The sequence below is a fragment of the Ctenocephalides felis genome, unplaced genomic scaffold (assembly GCF_003426905.1).
Source record: "Ctenocephalides felis isolate EL2017-DRISC unplaced genomic scaffold, ASM342690v1 CF-g0.4_SCAFFOLD_01170, whole genome shotgun sequence".
NCBI classification, from domain to species: Eukaryota; Metazoa; Arthropoda; class Insecta; order Siphonaptera; family Pulicidae; genus Ctenocephalides; species Ctenocephalides felis.
This window is the reverse complement of record NW_020537324.1, coordinates 38363805-38382933: the sequence shown is the minus strand read 5'-3', so window position 1 is coordinate 38382933 and position 19129 is coordinate 38363805. Positions and strand designations below refer to the sequence as shown.

General features: G+C 29.9%; 1 protein-coding gene across 4 annotated transcripts in view; it reads right to left on the bottom strand.

Annotated features, from left to right (window-relative positions):
- LOC113368304 (afadin) overlaps positions 1 to 19129 on the bottom strand; it is a 95836-nt gene that overhangs the window by 65926 nt on the left and 10781 nt on the right. For 3 of the 4 annotated variants that reach the window (XM_026609852.1, XM_026609855.1, XM_026609853.1), the window contains exons 2-4: positions 14613 to 14702; positions 4930 to 5049; positions 1064 to 1172 (exon numbers count right to left, since the gene is read on the bottom strand). In XM_026609852.1, the coding sequence (XP_026465637.1) occupies positions 1064 to 1172; positions 4930 to 5049; positions 14613 to 14633 (250 nt within the window). In that variant the 5' untranslated portion in view covers positions 14634 to 14702. The remainder of the gene's footprint in view (positions 1 to 1063; positions 1173 to 4929; positions 5050 to 14612; positions 14703 to 19129) is intronic. The other variant, XM_026609854.1, reaches the window with a different exon arrangement.

Below are 19129 nucleotides of genomic sequence, written 5' to 3'. Positions count from 1 at the left end.
ACAATTATATGATATTGGTCAATACGAATCTTCATATATAATAAACTTAAAAAATCTTTTTTAACTTCCCGAAGGAGAAGTTTGTTTTCATAAAAAAATCCGATTCGCTAATTTTGTTTTCTCGACGTTCCAAGCCATTCTGAATGAAACCAAATTTGGAAAAAGTATTAGTGTGTGTGAAAACGAACGAACACTCTATATTCATACCAAGTAAATCTTCTATATTTAACTTTAATAAACATCAAAAAAAACTAGTCATTTTCTCAGACTTTGGTGAATTTTTAAAATTAAACTAATTGTCGTAAGGCCGCAATATTTCAGTAAGTTCTATAATACTATGGTATCTATCATAAAAAAAAAAAAAATCATAAAAAACGAAAAAAAATTTTAACACTTTATTACAAGAAAACAGCCCGGCCGTTCTTTACCAAAAACTAATCATCACGATTCCCAAATAATATCTTTCGAACAGTTTTTGAATTTTCAAAATCGATTCAGAATTGCGGGGTGAAATGTGAACGAAAAAATTTTCACTTTTCTGCGATTCACAAAGAAACGGCTTGGTTGATCGTCGTGCAAAATTGATAAACGCTAATCCTCCTCGAGATATATCGAAAGGCTTTTAAATTTTTTAAAATCACTCCGTCGATTTACGGCAAAAAATCTGTTCACGTGCGCGCACACACACATACTTTTTCCAAAATTGGTATCATTAGATTCAGAATGGCTTGGAACGTCGAAAAAAAAATTGACGAATCAGATTTTTTTTATGAAAAAGTTCGGGAAGTTAAAAATTACATATTAAAGATATTATTAATCTTTTTTTATTACAAATAAAATGAAGATTAAAAAGGTTATCAAAATCTTGATTCCTTTAATTAGTTAAAAAATATCACCTGAATTCATATATTCATAACAATAGGTAAAGAAGTTTCAATGATGATTCAAAATCTATTATGATCAGTTATTTCACACTAATTAGGAATAACACCATCAACATTTTTATTGAAGAGGCCATTTAAAAGACACGCACTTTTTAAAATCTGAATACAAAATTGAATACCTATGACATCAGCAACAGTTGCATCTGACGCCACTCGAATACATTTAGTTGCCACTTTTTGACCAGAATCTTGAAAATAAAATCGCATCACTCCGTGAAATTCCAAATCCTAAAATAAAGTTTAAATATTAATATCTAGATCATACAAAGTACTTATATCTACATCAAATATATATATATATATATATATATATATATATATATATATATATATATATATATATATATATATATATGTGTGTGTGTAAGAGAGAGAGTTTTTCCTGTTGTGATATTGTTTATTAAAAAAAAATTGTGAATGATGACACACATATCATGTCGAAACGTATAAATAAATAGATCATTATTTATTGTTTTTTTAGTTCGAAGACTGGCTGCAAATTTACATTTCAATATATGTCTCAATTTCGACCAAAAAAATCTAAATCACACATATATATATATATATATATATATATATATATATATATAATCTTGAAATGTATAGTTGCAGCCAATAGTCGAAATAAAAAGCAATGATTTTCATAGCTTTTAAACAATTGAATTTTGGAGGTTTCAAGATATTCGAAATAACAATATGAAGTAGCTCTAATAAATAATAAAGTTGTGCTAACAGCTTGCAATATGTAATAAAAAGCATTAGGATATTTTAAATTTATTGTATTAAGACTTATTACGCTAATCAAGGATAAAATGCATGTTAACAATATTTATATAATTAGGTAATCTATTTTATATTTCTGTTATCTTCGGATCACAGAATTATCATTATTAACCATATATTGTAATGTTAATGTGTAAGATTTTGGAAAAAAAACGATGTTGGGATGCAAAAACAATAGTATAATACAATTGTTATAGTAGGAATCGACAAATAATATGCAATGTTGATATTTTTTGATATTTAAAAATATGTATGTAGCATCACAATCTAATTTGTGAATGTAGTATTTGATATAACTGAAAATATATCAACCAAGAATAAAAAAGTGACAGTTATCCAATTTTAGTAGAAACAAATATTTTTATAAATATTCCTTGTTTCATTATTTTAGGAATGTTATATAACCAACCACTGAATGGTTCGCTGATTTTCGTCTTCAACTAAACATAGGAAATTAATCAGAGCATCACATCGCGACTTTCATTGTGATACTCTAAGCATGTTTGTGCTACCTTTGCATAAATATAAGTTACATTTCTAAGAATAGTGAACAGTTACATTTAATTATGTCAATTGCAAAAATATGTCTCAAAATTAATTGATACGAGTTGGTTTGGTATTTAGCTTTGAGGCAAGTTACATGAACTTCCCGAAATGTGTAAATAATCGACCTAATAATATACTTCATTAATCCTAATTTAAAAAAAAACGATAACAATTTTAGCAAACTTTGACGAATTTTTAAAATTAAACTACTTGTCGTTAGGCCGTAATATTACAGTAAGTTCTATAAGACCCACGTATATCGCCAAAAAAAATTCCATAAAAATCGGCTTAAATTTTTTTTAGTTAATTACAAGAAAACGGCTCGGTAGATTTTCACCTAAAATTAATCAGTATCATTCCCAACTAATATCTTTCGAACAGTTTTTGATATTTAAAATCGGTTCGGTAGGATGAGCTTAAATGTCGACGAAAATTTAACACTTTTTTTCAACAGTTAATTACAAGAAAACGGCTCGGTAGATTTTCACCTAAAATTAATCAGTATCATTCCCAACTAATATCTTTCGAACAGTTTTCGATATTTTAAAATCGGTTCGGTAGGATGAGCTTAAATGTCGACGAAAATTTAACACTTTTTTTCAACAGTTAATTACAAGAAAACGGCTCGGTAGATTTTCACCTAAAATTAATCAGTATCATTCCCAACTAATATCTTTCGAACAGTTTTCGATATTTTAAAATCGGTTCGGTAGGATGAGCTTAAATGTCGACGAAAATTTAACACTTTTTTTCAACAGTTAATTACAAGAAAACGGCTCGGTAGATTTTCACCTAAAATTAATCAGTATCATTCCCAACTAATATCTTTCGAACAGTTTTTGATATTTTAAAATCGGTTCGGTAGGATGAGCTTAAATGTCGACGAAAATTTAACACTTTTTTTCAACAGTTAATTACAAGAAAACGGCTCGGTAGATTTTCACCTAAAATTAATCAGTATCATTCCTAACTAATATCTTTCGAACAGTTTTTGATTTTTTAAAATCGTTCGGTAGGATGAGCTTAAATGTGGACGAAAAGTTTTTTTCAAATTACAAAGAAACGGCTTGGCAGATCGTTGCACAAAACTGACAAACGATAGTCCTCACCGAAATACATCAAATGGCTTTTAAATTTCTAAAATCGGTTCAGGCGTTTTTGAGAAAACGTCGATCAAAAGTCTAATTTTGACAAATGCCAAAAAGACCATACTGATTTTTGCAAACTTTGACGAATTTTTAAAGCTGAACCAGTTGTCGTAGGGCCCTAATATTTTAGTATGATCTAGAAGACTATGGTATCTATCGTCAAAAAAATAATCATAAAAATCGTCGAAATTTTTTTTTTAAAAACTTCATTACAAGAAAACGGCCCGGCCGATCTCTACCAAAAACTAATCAGCACGATTCCCAACCAATATCTTTCGAACGGTTTTTGAATTTTCAAAATCGATTCAGAATTGCGGGCTAAAACGTAGACGAAATTTTTTTCACTTTTCTGCCATTTATGAAGAAACGGCTTGGCCGATCGTCGCACAAAACTGACAAACAATAGTCCTCGTCGAGATACATCGAACGGCTTTTAAATTTTTGAAATCGACCCAGCCGTTTTCGAGAAAACGTCGATTTACGGCAAAAAATCTGTTCACATACACACACACACACACACACACACACACACACACACACACATACTTTTTCCAAATTTGGTCTCATTCGATTCAGAATGGCTTGAAACGTCGAGAAAACATAAAATTAGCGAATCGGGTTTTTTGATGAAAACATAAACTTCTCCTTCGGGAAGTTAATAATTAATGCTAAAATTGCATTGAATAAAAAACAATAATTACTTAACATAAATCAACTCCAACACAGTAGAATTTGTATAAAAATTCTAATAAAAAAAAGTATATTCAATTATAAATACAACAAAAGAGTAATTCTGATTATGAATCGAATTGTGAATCGAAGTCTTTTGAAATGGGCTTACTTAGAGCTCATGGAAACCCTTAAAAATTAACGTTACAATTTTTTTATACATAAAAACTATTCAGAAACTTTTGTTCGGGATATTGGTCGTTAATATGTAATATATCGTCATTTGAGAATGCAATACCGGTATACTAAAAGACCGGTCATATCATATTATAATTTGCATAAAATATATTAATCACGTGTTTCTATTTATGTAATATTGATGTTAAGTTAGATATTATTTTGTTAATTTATTCTTAAAAATAAATGTTTTATTTAGTTGTGAATATATATTTGAACAAGTCTTATCTTTTATTTTTCATTTTTATTTTTTTTAACTTCCCGTAGGGTAAGTTATAGTAATCGTCCAAAAATCAAAAATGAAAATTTTTTCTGGTCGATCCACCATTCTTTTATTAAAACGTAAAGAAGCCCATGCACTTTTTTGTGTAATTTCTGATATTGCTGACAAATTTAAAAGAATCTATATATTAGATAATTGTATTGATTATTATCAAAGGTGCTCCCGCCCATATCTATTTTTGTTAGTTTTGTTCAAGATATCGATTACAATTTCGTACTGAAATGTAGATAAAAGAAATTTTCTATCTTTTAATGCTTTTTGAAATGAGTATCGTACTAATTTTATGATGATAATTGAATTTGTCACTTTGAAAACTTACTTCGTTCGGTTCGCTGAGTTCGAACAAGTCGACACGGTTCGCGTTCCATTGCTGGATGACGCTCCGCAGAGCTTCTCGTTCCAGTTGCCTCTTGTCATTGGCATTCATCGTGCAGCCGCTCTAAAACACAAAATTTGCGGTTAGTTCTGAAAATTCTAAATACTGATCAATCACATTAATTCATTTTCTAATTCACGTTACTAATATCATTGTTAACACTAATCATTTCAAAAGCAGGTCAAATGACCCGTTTTGAACTTTGAATTGGAAAAGCATCTATTGGATTGTTCGGAAAGTAACTTCGTTTTTTATAGACATTTTGACGTAATTTTCGTAAATAAACAAATACTTTAATGAATTCTGCATTGGCTGTTTTGATCAAACATCTTTTGTCTTCTGATTCTGGTATTAGCATAATTCCGAAATCATAATTTTTTTGGTCGTCCTTGGCAAAAAAACTGATCAAAGAGCTTTTTGACCTCCTCATTTGATATAAATGTTATACCGCCTAAACATTTTTTCAGTGACCGGTAAAAATAATGATCATATGATGATAGGTCTGGAGAATGATGAACGTGTCATTGAGTCCCATTCAAGCTGTAAAAGATTTTGGCCAGAAAAGATTTTGGTCAAATGGCCAGATGCTACAAATTCTAAGAGTTGCGGTCTTTCCAAGTATCTTTTTCAATATTCTTGTTTTAGCTGACACAAATGTCTCGAATTTATACTGAATTGCTATTTAGTGGATCAATAGACCTAAAAGCCGATTTTCGAAAAACCTGTGAACAACCAAAAAAAGAACAAATACCAAAAAATAATATCTAAATCTAATTCTTATGTTTGTCCTCGTAAGAAGTGTCAAATTGAATACTGTAGATAAAATAAAACCACCATAATTTACTCTAAATAGTCTAAATGCAAAAAATATGCATACGTACGTAATATGTACATTTAACGCACTTGAATGTAAACTAGCTGTAAGTGGAATTCTGTCTTAGGGCAATTAGGGCATCGTGCCTTAAGGCAAATTGCTGAAACTTCCCGTACCGCAATTCAAAATTCGAGTAATTAAAAATAATGATAATCAATAAAAGTTGATCAATGATTTGAAACTTTTAATAGAGCTTCGAACCATATTGAACCATATTCGGAACCATATTCGGAACCATATTCGGAACCATATTCGAACCATCATGTGCAAAAACATACCGTGTTGAAATAAAAACGTAATTTCTGAAATATATTATAATTAATTAATAAAATATTATATATATTATATATTAATTATTAATATATAATAATTAAATAATACAATAATCAAATAATTCAAAGAAATATTTTAACATTAGCATTTCCCAATAAATTAATTTCAACAAATGAGATTGATTATATTTTAAAATGTGATTATAAACTTAATTATTTTTTATTTGTCAAATTTTACTTAAAATTTAAAATGTTTACTATAATTTTCATGAAGTACAAAGAAAATGGAAAATAAATGGAATTATATATACTGCGGAATATTGAAAACTATTCGTATTCATACTGAAATTTTATTTTATTTATATTTTTTATATTTATCTAAATTGAGGCAGTATTGTTCAGTGAGTAAAATAGTATTGTCAATAGAATAAATAAAAACTTTGCTGCCAATTGAACTTTTAAAGTCGAAAACAAATTTTGAACTGAATCATATTTTATTTGAAATAATATTTTGTTTAAAGTATATTATAACAGAATTAAAATAAAAATCTCAATTATTTTCGATATACAAAAAAAAAATATTTGAAAAAAAATTTTTTGAAAAAAAAAATTGAAACAAAAATTTTTTTTTTTCAAAATCAATTATTTTGTTAAAACAAACAGAAAGTCATATGAATCATTCAAATCGGACGCTTAGTTCTATCAAAAACTACCATTTTTTGCACATTTAGCTCTGTATCTCCAAAACCGCTGAACCTGCCTTTGCCATAAACTAACCACCACTTCTCCCCGTCATTACAAATTGAATGTTTTTTGGATCATTCAAATCCGATGCTCCGTTCTCTCAAAAACTCGATTTTTATTTTCTGCACTTTTTGCTCTAGATCTCAGTAACTACTGGACCTGCCTTTGCCAAAAACTAATCAGCACATCTCCCTATTAATAGGAATCGAATGTTTTTTGATCCATTCAAATCGGTTGATCGGTGCGCCCGAAAACGTGGACGAAAAATTGTATCCATACGTACATACACACACACATCCATTTTTTCTGTAATTAAGTATGCCAAAATGTTCAGAAACCTTCAAAACGTCGAGAAATGTAAAAATTTTCGAATTCGATTTTTGGACGATTTCAATAACTTACCCTACGGGAAGTTAAAAATGCGATGAGAAAATGGAAACTCGGTTTTTGCCAGAACCAGGCATCCGATTTGAATGATTCAAAAAACTTTGTGGCGGGAATAGCTCACAAGTATTCGAATCTCCGGCAAAATTTGAAAAAAATTAAGTAGTTAGTTTGGAATTGTAATAGAAATTCGAATTGTAATAAAAATATGTTTGTAAAAATAATCAGAATGCATAAAAATTAGAGAATTAGTATTAAAATGAATTGAAGCAAGAAGAGTCTAAAAGATGAAATAAGAAGTATAGTAGAAGAAGTAAGAAGAAAGAAGAAAGAAGATAAGTTAAGAAATATAGAAAGAATAGGATTAGATGAAGAATATGAATAGTATGAAATTGAAAATTGTATAGGACATATGATTGTATTGAATAATGTAGGTGGCTAAATGCTCAAGTAAGCGAGGCCAATAAAATAAATAACTAGCTGTAAGTGGAATTCTGTCTTAAGGCAATTAAGGCATCGTGCCTTAAGGCAAATTGCTGGAACTCCCGTACCAAGAATTATTATTTTTTTACCATTTTTGAAAATATTTTACTTCAAAAAAATAAGATTTTTGAGAAACTATAAATTGGACATAAAATTACTTTTTTTTTTTGAAAAAAAAAATTAAAAAATAAAAAAAAAATTGGACAAAAAATGTTTACTTTATTTTGACATATTTTGGAAGATCTAAACTTTTTTCAAAGCAATCGGACAGCTTTACCTGCATAAAGACGAAATATCAAAACGCGTAAGCGCCGCGTCGCCGTCTAACGCGTAAACACTGGTACGGAACCCATAGGAATGTAAACCAAATTTATACTTATTGCTAAAATCTCTATAAAATATCTGATAATTTGATGTGCATATGTCTAATGATCATTTTTTACCGCCAAATGGCATTTTTTTTACTTTTTTTTACTTATTCTCCAAAACCGCTAAACCTGTCTTCATAAAAATTTAATCAGTTTTTCATCTTGTTATTACAAGTAAAATGTTTTCTGAATTATTCAAATCGGACGCTCCGTTCTCTTAAAAACTGAGTTACCGTTTTCGGCACTTTTTGCCCCGTATCTTCGGAACGGCTAGACCTGCCTTCGCCAAAAACTAATCAGCACATCTCCTTATCAATACAAATCGAATGATCTGTGAATTATTCAAATCGGTTGATCGGTGTTCCCGAAATCATCGACGAAAATTTGTATCCGCACATACATACACACACGCACATACACACACACACATACATCCATTTTTTCTAAGGTATGCCAAAATATTCAGAAACCTTTGAAACGTCGAGAAATGCAAAAATTTTCATTTTCAATTTTTTGCGATTACTATAACTTGCCCTACGGCAAGTTAAAAATAAATAAATAAATAGAATTTAAAAAAAAACTAAAAAAAAATTTCTGCTTGTGTTGACAAAACGGTTGTTTTTTTTTAATTTTCAAAAAGATTTTTTTTGAATATCGAAAATATTTTGGATTTTAATTTTAATTCTAGTTTAAGTTCTGAAGCTTACTTATATACTTCAAATAAATAATTTTAACTTAATAAATATAAATAATTCAGTTTATATTCATAAATAATAGACAATGTTCTTCATTTTAAATCGGATTAAGTTTTGTTCATTTATTTTCTATAAACGTATATGAACGTAATCGTCCAATTCATAAGCTCTTTATTTTGTCTATAAAATAAGAATAATGAAAGTTACGGTGTTTATAATAATCTAATTTAAAGCATTTAATAATCCTCGAATATTTCATTGCGGTACGGAGCAGATGACAAAACCATCCACTCGTTCAAAAATTCATGAAAAATACTAAAATATGAATATGAAAAGCACTAAAATTGAACCATGTTAAAAAGTATATATATTGAAAATAAAAAAAAAAAACAATCCCAAATTCATGTCAAAACTGAAATTAATGTTTACTTCCCCAAAGAGAAACTTGTTTTTCCCCAGAAAATTCAATCTGCTAATTTTCTATTTTCTCTACGTGTCAAGTCATTCTGAATTATTGGGCATCAAAAATAAAGTATGGGTGATGCAAATAAATACAGACAAAGTTTTTAATAAAAAATCACGTACATCAAATCAAACTCAGTTTGCTGCTGAGATTTGCGTTTTATTTTTTAAATCGATATCAGAGAGAATCTTCAAAAGCCATATCAAGTAAAGGGAGACTGACCCAGGCCTGTGCTAAATCAGATGGGCCGAAAAAAATGCGTTTGCTAGTGAGTTAGTTGTAAGACGCACTGAATTAGTTAACGACGCTCGGTTATATAACCGTTAATTTTGTACAGTAGCTTAATATAGTACATATAAGATAATTTAATGTAATATAATGTATTATAAGACATATAATACATGCGCATATAATACATGTGCATGTATACACCCATACATGCACATTTATGTAACCTCATACAGTCATACTCACAATTATATTGAAAATCTTATAATTACAAATGCATCAAAATCTTTCTGCCAAACCAATAGAACTGATTTACTAGTAGAATACATGGCATCGTAATTAAAAATCTTAGTACGGAATCCAAAAAAATTTACACAAAATGTGTACACATTTTTGAAACCTCTATAAAATATATGATAATTTGATGTACATAAGTCCAATAAACACTTTTGACCGCCAAATGACATTTTTTTAACTTATTTTTATTGAGAGTCCATAACCGATGGACCTCCTTCCCAAAAATTTAATCAGTTCTTCATCTTGTCAATACAAGTAAAATGTTTATGGAATTATTAAAATCGGACGCTCCGTTCTCGTTAAAACTGAGTTAACGTTTTTGGCACTTTTTGCCCCGTATCTACGGAACGGCTAGACCTATCTTCGCCAAAAACTAATCAGAACGTTTCCTTATCAATACGAATCGCATGTTTTTAATTATTCAAATCGGTTAATCGGTGTTCTCGAAAACGTCGAAAATTTATCCGCACACACACACACATACATCCATTTTTTCTAAAGTATGCCAAAATGTTCAAAAACTTTTGAAACGTAAAGATATATAAAAATTTTCATTTCCGATTTTTTTGCGATTACTATAACTACCCTACGGGAAGTTAAAAATTAATGTAACGAAATAATTACACTACGTGTTTATAGTAATTTATAAATGTAATGAAGTTAACACCTATGCATACTAAAATTAGCATGCATGATATTATATATGCACCTTCTATTATTTTATCACGCATAATACGCTTAACATGTTTTTTCAGCAGGACTCTTAAAAGATCACAATTATAAAACTTACGAAAATCTCATTCCAATTGATTAAGTCGATTATTTCCAGATAACAGAAAGTTCTTGCAACTTAACTTATGACAAAAGAAGTTTTATTACCTTTTCAATGTAATAAATCTACTGAAAATTTTACAAAAATTCTACAATTGCTTGAAATTATTGAGACCAAAATATGAAGGTATTATTTAAACTAGCGGTGGTATGGCATCGCGCCTCAAGGCAAATTGCTGCAACTTTCTGTACCAGAATTAAATATTCAAGGAAAAAAAATCAGTAATCATTAAATATTGATCAATGATTAATAACAATTGTTTTAAACATTTTCAAACAGATAATTATAATCACTATATATTTAACGTTCATGAAATATACAATGCCAATTTTATCGCTCAAAGTACTTGAGAAAGTTTACATCTGCAAGAAGTGCCGAATAAATCCACCTGAGGATATATAATATTTCTTACGATCAGTATAACGCATTTGAAATATATACATTTTGAAACTGAATTGTAAATTTGAAACTCATATTTGAAGTATGAAACTTTTTTCTGAAAATTTTAACCCTTTGGACTCCCTAGTCGGCCCCAGTCTGGCATATAAGATGTGCACCGCAAGCAACTCCGTTGTCGGACCCAGTTCGACATATAACATGTGGACCTCAACTCCTTTGTTGGACCCAATCCGACAATATTTTATCATTCCAGACCGTTAACAAATATGACAAGCCGTGATGACGCGGAACCGTATAAGTAAACTTTAAGAATTAAAAATGTTGGTACGAATCCCAATAAAATTGTAACAAAATGAGTACTCATTTTTAAAAAATTCGTCAGATATGTGATAATTTGATGTGCATATGTCTAATGATAATTTTTGACCGCCAAATTTTTTTTTTTACTTTTTCTTCTGTAATGCCAAAACCGCTAGATCTGCCTTACCAAAAATTTCATCAATTTTTCATTTTGTCAGTACAATTAAAATATTTTTTGAATCATTTAAATCGGGTACTTCATTCTTTCAAAAGCTGAATTACCGTTTTTGGCACCATTTAAATCGGTTGATTCGTGCGCCCGAAATCGTGGACAAAAAAACTGTATCCAAACATACACATGCACACACACAGTGTGCTAAGGCGTCAGTAGTTAAGACGGAGTCTTGCGGAGGCCCAAAACAAACCAGAAGGATATTACTAACATCAGTGGTTACTTCGGTGCTTACATGTGGTATCTCCATAAGGGCTGATGCTCTCAAAACTTAAAAAAAACTAGGAGAATGGCATGACCTATATATCGTCGGAGTGCTTTAAGAGTTGCTTGCGCACTTCGCACAATATCGGAGAAAGCATTGTGGTTTATTTCAGGAACTCTGCATCTCTTTGTCTTAGCAGAGAAAATGCGGACAATTTACCATCGTAGACATCAACAACTGAGTCATGAAAAGTTGAGAATAGAAGAACGGCGGAACAGCATTGACCGCTGGCAGTGAAGTGCAGATGGACGCATCGTCTCAATCCAAATATCAAAGCCGGGCAAAATCGCAAACATGGAAATGTAAATTATTACACTACGCAAATATTATCTGAGCACGGCTGTTTTCGACCCTACATAAACCGCTTCAAGCACGATAGCTCGCCTGATTGCCCTAATTGTTTGGGCGAAATCGTAGATGCTTAGCACGTGTCGTTCGTGTGCCCGCGATTTAGTGCTCTACGGGACGATGTAGAAGAGATATTGAGGCGAAGAATTACTGCGGATACTGTTGTAGAAGTGATGTTGGCAACTGAAGCTGCTTGGAACGCCATAGACAGATTTGCGAGAGATGTGCTAATTGACCTACGTTCTATGAAAAGAGAAAAGGCAGATGGGAATTCGTTCATTTAAAAGATGAGTATAAAATCAAGGTAAGAATGATAACATTCTAGATCCTCCCCCACGAAGTAATGCCTAACAGCGGTTTCTGTTGGGACCAAAGGCAAGGGCAAAGTGGAGGTTTTAGTCGGTATTATACCCAGGTGGTATTGAGTCCGACATACCCAGACAAGAAACGAGTCTGGGATACATGAATGCATTTCCTTCGCCATACAAAAAAACACACTCATATACATCCATTTTTTTCTAAGGTATGCCAACATGTTTAGAATCCTTTGAAACGTAAAGATATGCAAAATTTTTCATTTTCGATTTTTTGTGATTACTATAACTTACCCTACGGGAAGTTAATTATGTTAAAGTTTCAAAAATTATTATAACAGGTTTGATTGAGCTATTAAAAAGGATTGATATATTCGTTCTAGAATTCTATATTTGATGTTTTAATAGACGGCAAAATTTTATAGTTATTGTTCGATATTCTAGTTATTTAGGCGTAAAATTTAAAAATCATGCGTGGGAATCATGACCGAATAGGACGATCCAAGCTGCACTACCTAAGTAACTACTACCATGCACACACATGCAGATAGAGCTATTTCTCTATCTGCATAGATATATAACTTAATAATACACATAGATGTAAGACTTAATAAAAACAGAAGCATATTTTCGGATGATTCAGATAATGGCTGTATAATTTGATGTACGGCATTTAGTAAGCTCATTCCTTTGGTATCGCGTTTATTAAGACCAATCAATTTTTACAGGCACACAATAAGTTCAACATCACTTGACTTCTTGCTCGAACTTCTTGACACAAGTAATGGATTAATTGTTTGATGAATGCATTATATATCTCTTCTAATACGGGATTGAAATTTTACAACAAAAGTAAGCATTTCTACCAGCAATGAAACACGACTTATTAAAAAATTAATAATATTTAATGACTTGTAAACTTTATACTCTTGACTATGTAAATAATTCACTAATTATAGCAATTGTGAAGTATTTATATTCCGACCAGATTTAATGCTATAAAATCATTACAAAATACATGCAGAGTTTTTAAGTGTCTGTTTTTACCAAGAAATGCGTCAAATTTTTATTGTTTTTGAAAGAACAGAGCGTCCGATTTGAATGATTCAAAAAACATTTGATGTGTAATGATGAAGCAAAGAACTGATGATTATGAAGCTGAAGAACTATGATTTTTGTATTTCACATATTCGTATTTTATAGACAAAATATAAGAGCTTATAAATTGGACGATGACGTTTATATAAATTTACATGAAAAGTAAGTGAACAAAACTTAATGAATGGGAGTTAAAATAAAGGATCATATGATATAAATTGCAAAGTTAAAATTATTTATTTGAAGTATATAAGTGGGCTTTAGAATAAGCTCTTAGTTTAGCAAGAATTAAAATTAAAATCCTAATCATTTACGAAATTCAAAAAAAAAAATGAGAAAAAAGTGCTTTTTCCAAAAATAATCGTTTCGTCAATACAAGCAAAAAGTTTTTGAATAATTCAAATCGCATGCATCGTTCACTCAAAAAATGTCATTTTTTGCACATTTAGCTCCGTATATCTGAAACGGATGACCTGTCTTTTTAAAAAACTAAGCACCACTTCACCCTTTATCACGAATCGAATTTTTGAAACCCTTTTTGAATTCAAAATTTCATTCAAATCGGATGATCCGTATACTCTAAAACTCGATTTCTATTTTCTGCACTCTTTGCTACGTATCTCCAAAGCCGCTGGGCCAACTTTTTCAGCACTATTCTTTTCAAAAACTAATCAGCACATTTTCTTATCAATGAGATCGAATGCTTTTTGAATAATTGAAATCGGTTGACCGGTACTCCCGAAAACGTCGACGAAAAATTTTATCCATACATATATACATACATACTAACATATACACACACATTTTTTCTAAGGTATGCCAAAATGTTCAGAAACTACTAAAACTTGAAGATATGCAAAATTTAAAATTTTCAAAAATCTATTTTTTTTTTAATTTTTCAAAAAAAAATTAAAGCCTTTTAAAAACTTTATTGTTTTAAAATATAGTATCAAAATCAACTGCATAAATATTAACATTAAATAATCTAATGTATATATATATATATATATATATATATAAATTCTCTTACATTGTATAGGTCCACAATCATATTTTCCAAGGATTTGCATGTAGATTGTCTATATTAAACGATAAATGCTCCAAAAATATGACGCAGTACCTGTGAAAATGATCAATTTTTATCATTTTTGCGCACTACATGGTGTAAATATAATTAATAAAATATATATTTGCAATATTATATATCATATATAAAATTCTTCTTTAATGATGTGTGAAAGGATACTCCTCCTAAACGATTATTCGGATTTTGATAAATCTTTTTTAAGTTTGTTAAGAGATTTTTTTAGGATGTTGTGATTATAGAAATATAGTTAGATATTATATAGTTAGGTAGAAATAAATGAAAAAAATACAAAAACCCGCTTATCATTGTTTGACCGTTGTTGACTGTCAGCGAATATACTTTATATAATTCTATTTGACAGATTATTATCTCTTAACTGATGCAGTAGTTTTTTGCCTTACGTTACTAAATTACAATACAAAAATATTATCTTTCAAAAAATTATTTAGAAGTTCTCAAAAATGAATATGTTTGGCATTGGATACGTAATATTTACTCAGTCAATGGAGCGTGTTGAGTCTGATTTTTTTTACTGTGCTCCAATTTGTATGAATTTTTGGAATCAGGTTTATCTTACTCTCAAGTTCAAAAGTGAAAATAATTTAGACTCCTTTGCCACTTCCCGGAAGGATGACATCCCTTCTAAGTAGTGTAATTTTCTTTTTATTTTTCAAAATAACGTCGGATATCGATAAAAAAACTAATTATAAGAGAAAAATGTTTTTCAAAGAAGCAAATACTTTTCAAATTACTGGCTACTGAAAATTGTTTTTTTCGTTTTTTCATAAATATCTCCAAAAATATACATTTTAACGAAAATCATGTAATTAACAAAAGTATATCAATTATAATCTTAATAAATCGATGATTTATAACGTGTCCTAGGAACAATATTAAGCTAGATATGAAAAGCGTTTTTTTATTTCGTTCGAAATTTAATTGTTGTATTTGAAGCCATCAAGCGGCGAGGTGTTACATTTTATATATTCCATGGGGCACCTTTTTATAGTGCTCAAAATAAGCTGTAAAATGTGTACTGTTAAAAAGGTCTGCTTTTTTATTTAGATCAAATAGTAATATGAGTGTCATTTCCAACAAAATTAAAATTAATCGTATTTCATCTAGAATTAACTTGGTTCCAGAGATTCCAAAATATCACGTAAATAAGTAATAATGTATATCGAATTATTATTAAGAATAAGTGGGGCGCATGGCATCGTGCCTTAAGGTAAATTGCTGAAACTTCCCGTACCAAAAATTTTTTTTTTTAAAAAAGACTAACATTTTTGAAAAAAAAAATTCTCTGAAAAAATTAGATTTTTGAGAAACTAAATTTTTGACAAAAATTTACTTTTTTTTTAAAAAAAAAAGACTTTGAAGAAAAATTTATTTTGAAATATTTTGGAAATTCTGAACTTTTTTTCAAAGCAATCGTACTGCTTTAACTGCATAGAGACAAAATATCGAAACGCGTAAGCGCCGCGCCGCCGTCTAACGGATGAACATTGACGCAGGAACCCATAGGAATGTAAACAAATGTTATACATATTAAAATTTGCATAAAATATCTGATAATTTGATGTGCATATGTCTAATGATCATTTTTGACCGCCAGATGGCATTTTTTTACCCGCTAAGACCTACCTATATGAAAATTCGATCAATTTTTCATCTTGTCAATACAAGTAAAATGTTTTTTGAATTATTAAAATCGGACGCTCCGTTCTCTTAAAAACTGAGTTACCATTTTAGGCACTTTTTGCCCCGTATCTTCGGAACGGCTAGACCTGCCTTCGCCAAAAACTAATCAGCTCCTTATCAATACAAATCGAATGTTTTTTGAATTATTTAAATCGGTTGATCGGTGTTCCCGAAATCGTCGACGAAAATTTGTATCCGCACACACATACACATATACATCCAATTTTTCTAAGGTATGCCAAAATGTTCAGAAACCGCTGAAACGTAAAGATATATAAAAATTTTCATTTTCGATTTTTTGCGATTACTATAACTTACCCTACGGGAAGTTAAAAATGTAATTTAGATATTATTACTGAAAACTATTAATATATTGTACAAGATCATAAAAATTATGAGCATCATATTGAATTATTTTGAGTGAAAAAATCCAAGTATCTTTACCGCGGATACTATATATTATTTCTTTCTGAATTCGTTATACTGTTTAAAAAACTGCAATTTCCAACACGCATATCTTATGCTATAAATCACAAAGGCCGACGATGAATTTTTGCGTGATAAATTTGCAAAATCGATGTTTTAGTCGTGAATAAACAAAAAATCATTTATTTATACATCTGCATCTACAGAAATAATTAAAAATATTGGATAACCCTTGGCATTAAAATAAATTGAGCTATTGGAAATAAATTTGTTCAATAAGTTGTAGTGTATACTATTTTAGTGAACATATTTCAATATTTGTTTGTTTGATGGTTTTATGTGGCTGATTTGAATTCCACAGTATAATAAAGAGTTAAGTGTGGAATCTAAGACTCATCATTTTATTTAGAGCAGTTCTACATTTAAAATTACCCATGTGGATGTCTATACATTTCGATATGGACTATAGTGTAAAAAATATAATAATTTTTAACTTCCCGAAGGAGAAGTTTATGTTTTCATCAAAAAATCCGATTCGCTAATTTTATGTTTTCTCGACGTTTCAAGCCATTCTGAATCGAATGAGACCAAATTTGGAAAAAGTATGTGTGTGTGTGAGTATGTGTGTGTGAGTGTGTGTGTGTGTGTGTGTGTGTGTGAACAGATTTTTTGCCGTAAATCGACGTTTTCTTGAAAACGGCTGGGCCGATTTCAAAAATTTAAAAGCCATTCGATGTATCTCGATGAGGACTATCGTTTCTGAGTTTTGTGCGGCGATCGGCCGAGCCGTTCTTTTGTAAATTGCAGAAAAGTGAAAAAATTTTCGTCCACGTTTTACCCCGCAATTCTGAATCGATTCTGAAAATTCAAAAACCCATTCGATAGATATTGGTTGGGAATCGTGCTGATTAGTTTTTGGTAGAGATCGGGCGGGTCGTTATCTTGTAATAAAGTTTAAAAAAAAAAAATTCGACGGTTTTTATGATTATTTTTTTGACGGTAGATACCATAGTCTTCTATATCATACTAAAATATTACGGCCCTACGACAACTGGTTTAGCTTTAAAAATTCTTCAAAGTTTGCAAAAATTGGTATCGTTTTTTTCGCATTTGTCAAAATTAGACTTGATCGACGTTTTCTCAAAAACGCATAAACCGATTTTAGAAATTTAAAAGCCATTTGATGTATTTCGGTAAGGACTATCGTTTGTCAGTTTTGTGCGACGATCTGCCAAGCCGTTTCTTTGCAATTTGAAAAAAAGTGTTAAACTTTTCGTCCACCTTTAAGCTCATCCTACCGAACCGATTTTAAAAAATCAAAAACTATTCGAAAGATATTAGTTGGGAATGGTACTGATTAATTTTAGGTGAAAATCTACCGAGCCGTTTTCTTGTAATTAACTGTTGAAAAAAAAATTTAAGACGATTTTCATGGAACTTTTTTTGACGATATACATCGTGGTCTTATAGAACTTACTGTAATATTACGGCCTTACGTCAAGTAGTTTAATTTTAAAAATTCATGAAACTTTGCTAAAATTATTATCGTTTTTTTTAAAGTAGGATTGATGAAGTATATTATTTACACATTTTTTTTGATTAAGTCGATTATATACACATATCGGGAAGTTCATGTAACTTGCCTCAAGGCTAAATACCAAATCAACTAGTTAATTAATTGGTAACGGTTAAGGTTATTAAAAAAAAATGGAACTTTTGAATTGTAGACATGGGTATAGGACGCCTGTCGGGTCATCTAGTATATATATAAAGTTTGTGCCACGATGTTGGTTCGGGATGGACGCCTAAACTACTAAACCGATTTTAAATATTTTATTGGCACATCATGTGCATATATATCCAACTTAGGTGATCCATCTTAGGCTATATCAAAAATTGCATGTAATATTAAAAATATATAATTTTTATAAATTTCTATAAATTTTGATAGATATTTTCTAAAAAAAAACGCTGAAATGACAGTTGTCAGTATTCATGAAAACTTCGAGAAAACCCTATTTTTGATTTCGATTGACACAAAAACAAAATTTAACAGTACAAAAAATCTAATATTTTTGAAAAAGAAATAGATATAAATATCCAAATTCGGCAAAATGCTATATTCAATATCACGGAAATATATAATGCTTATAGATTTAAATAAATTTTGACAATTTTGAACTAAAAAAAAGTGAAATGAATATGTCAATATTTATGGAAAGTATTAGATAAATAATTTAGATTTATTTGATTTGATTTAGTTCAGATACTGAAACGTACTCAAAACATTATTATAGATCACAATGAAAAAGCAACATATTGAATTTAACATC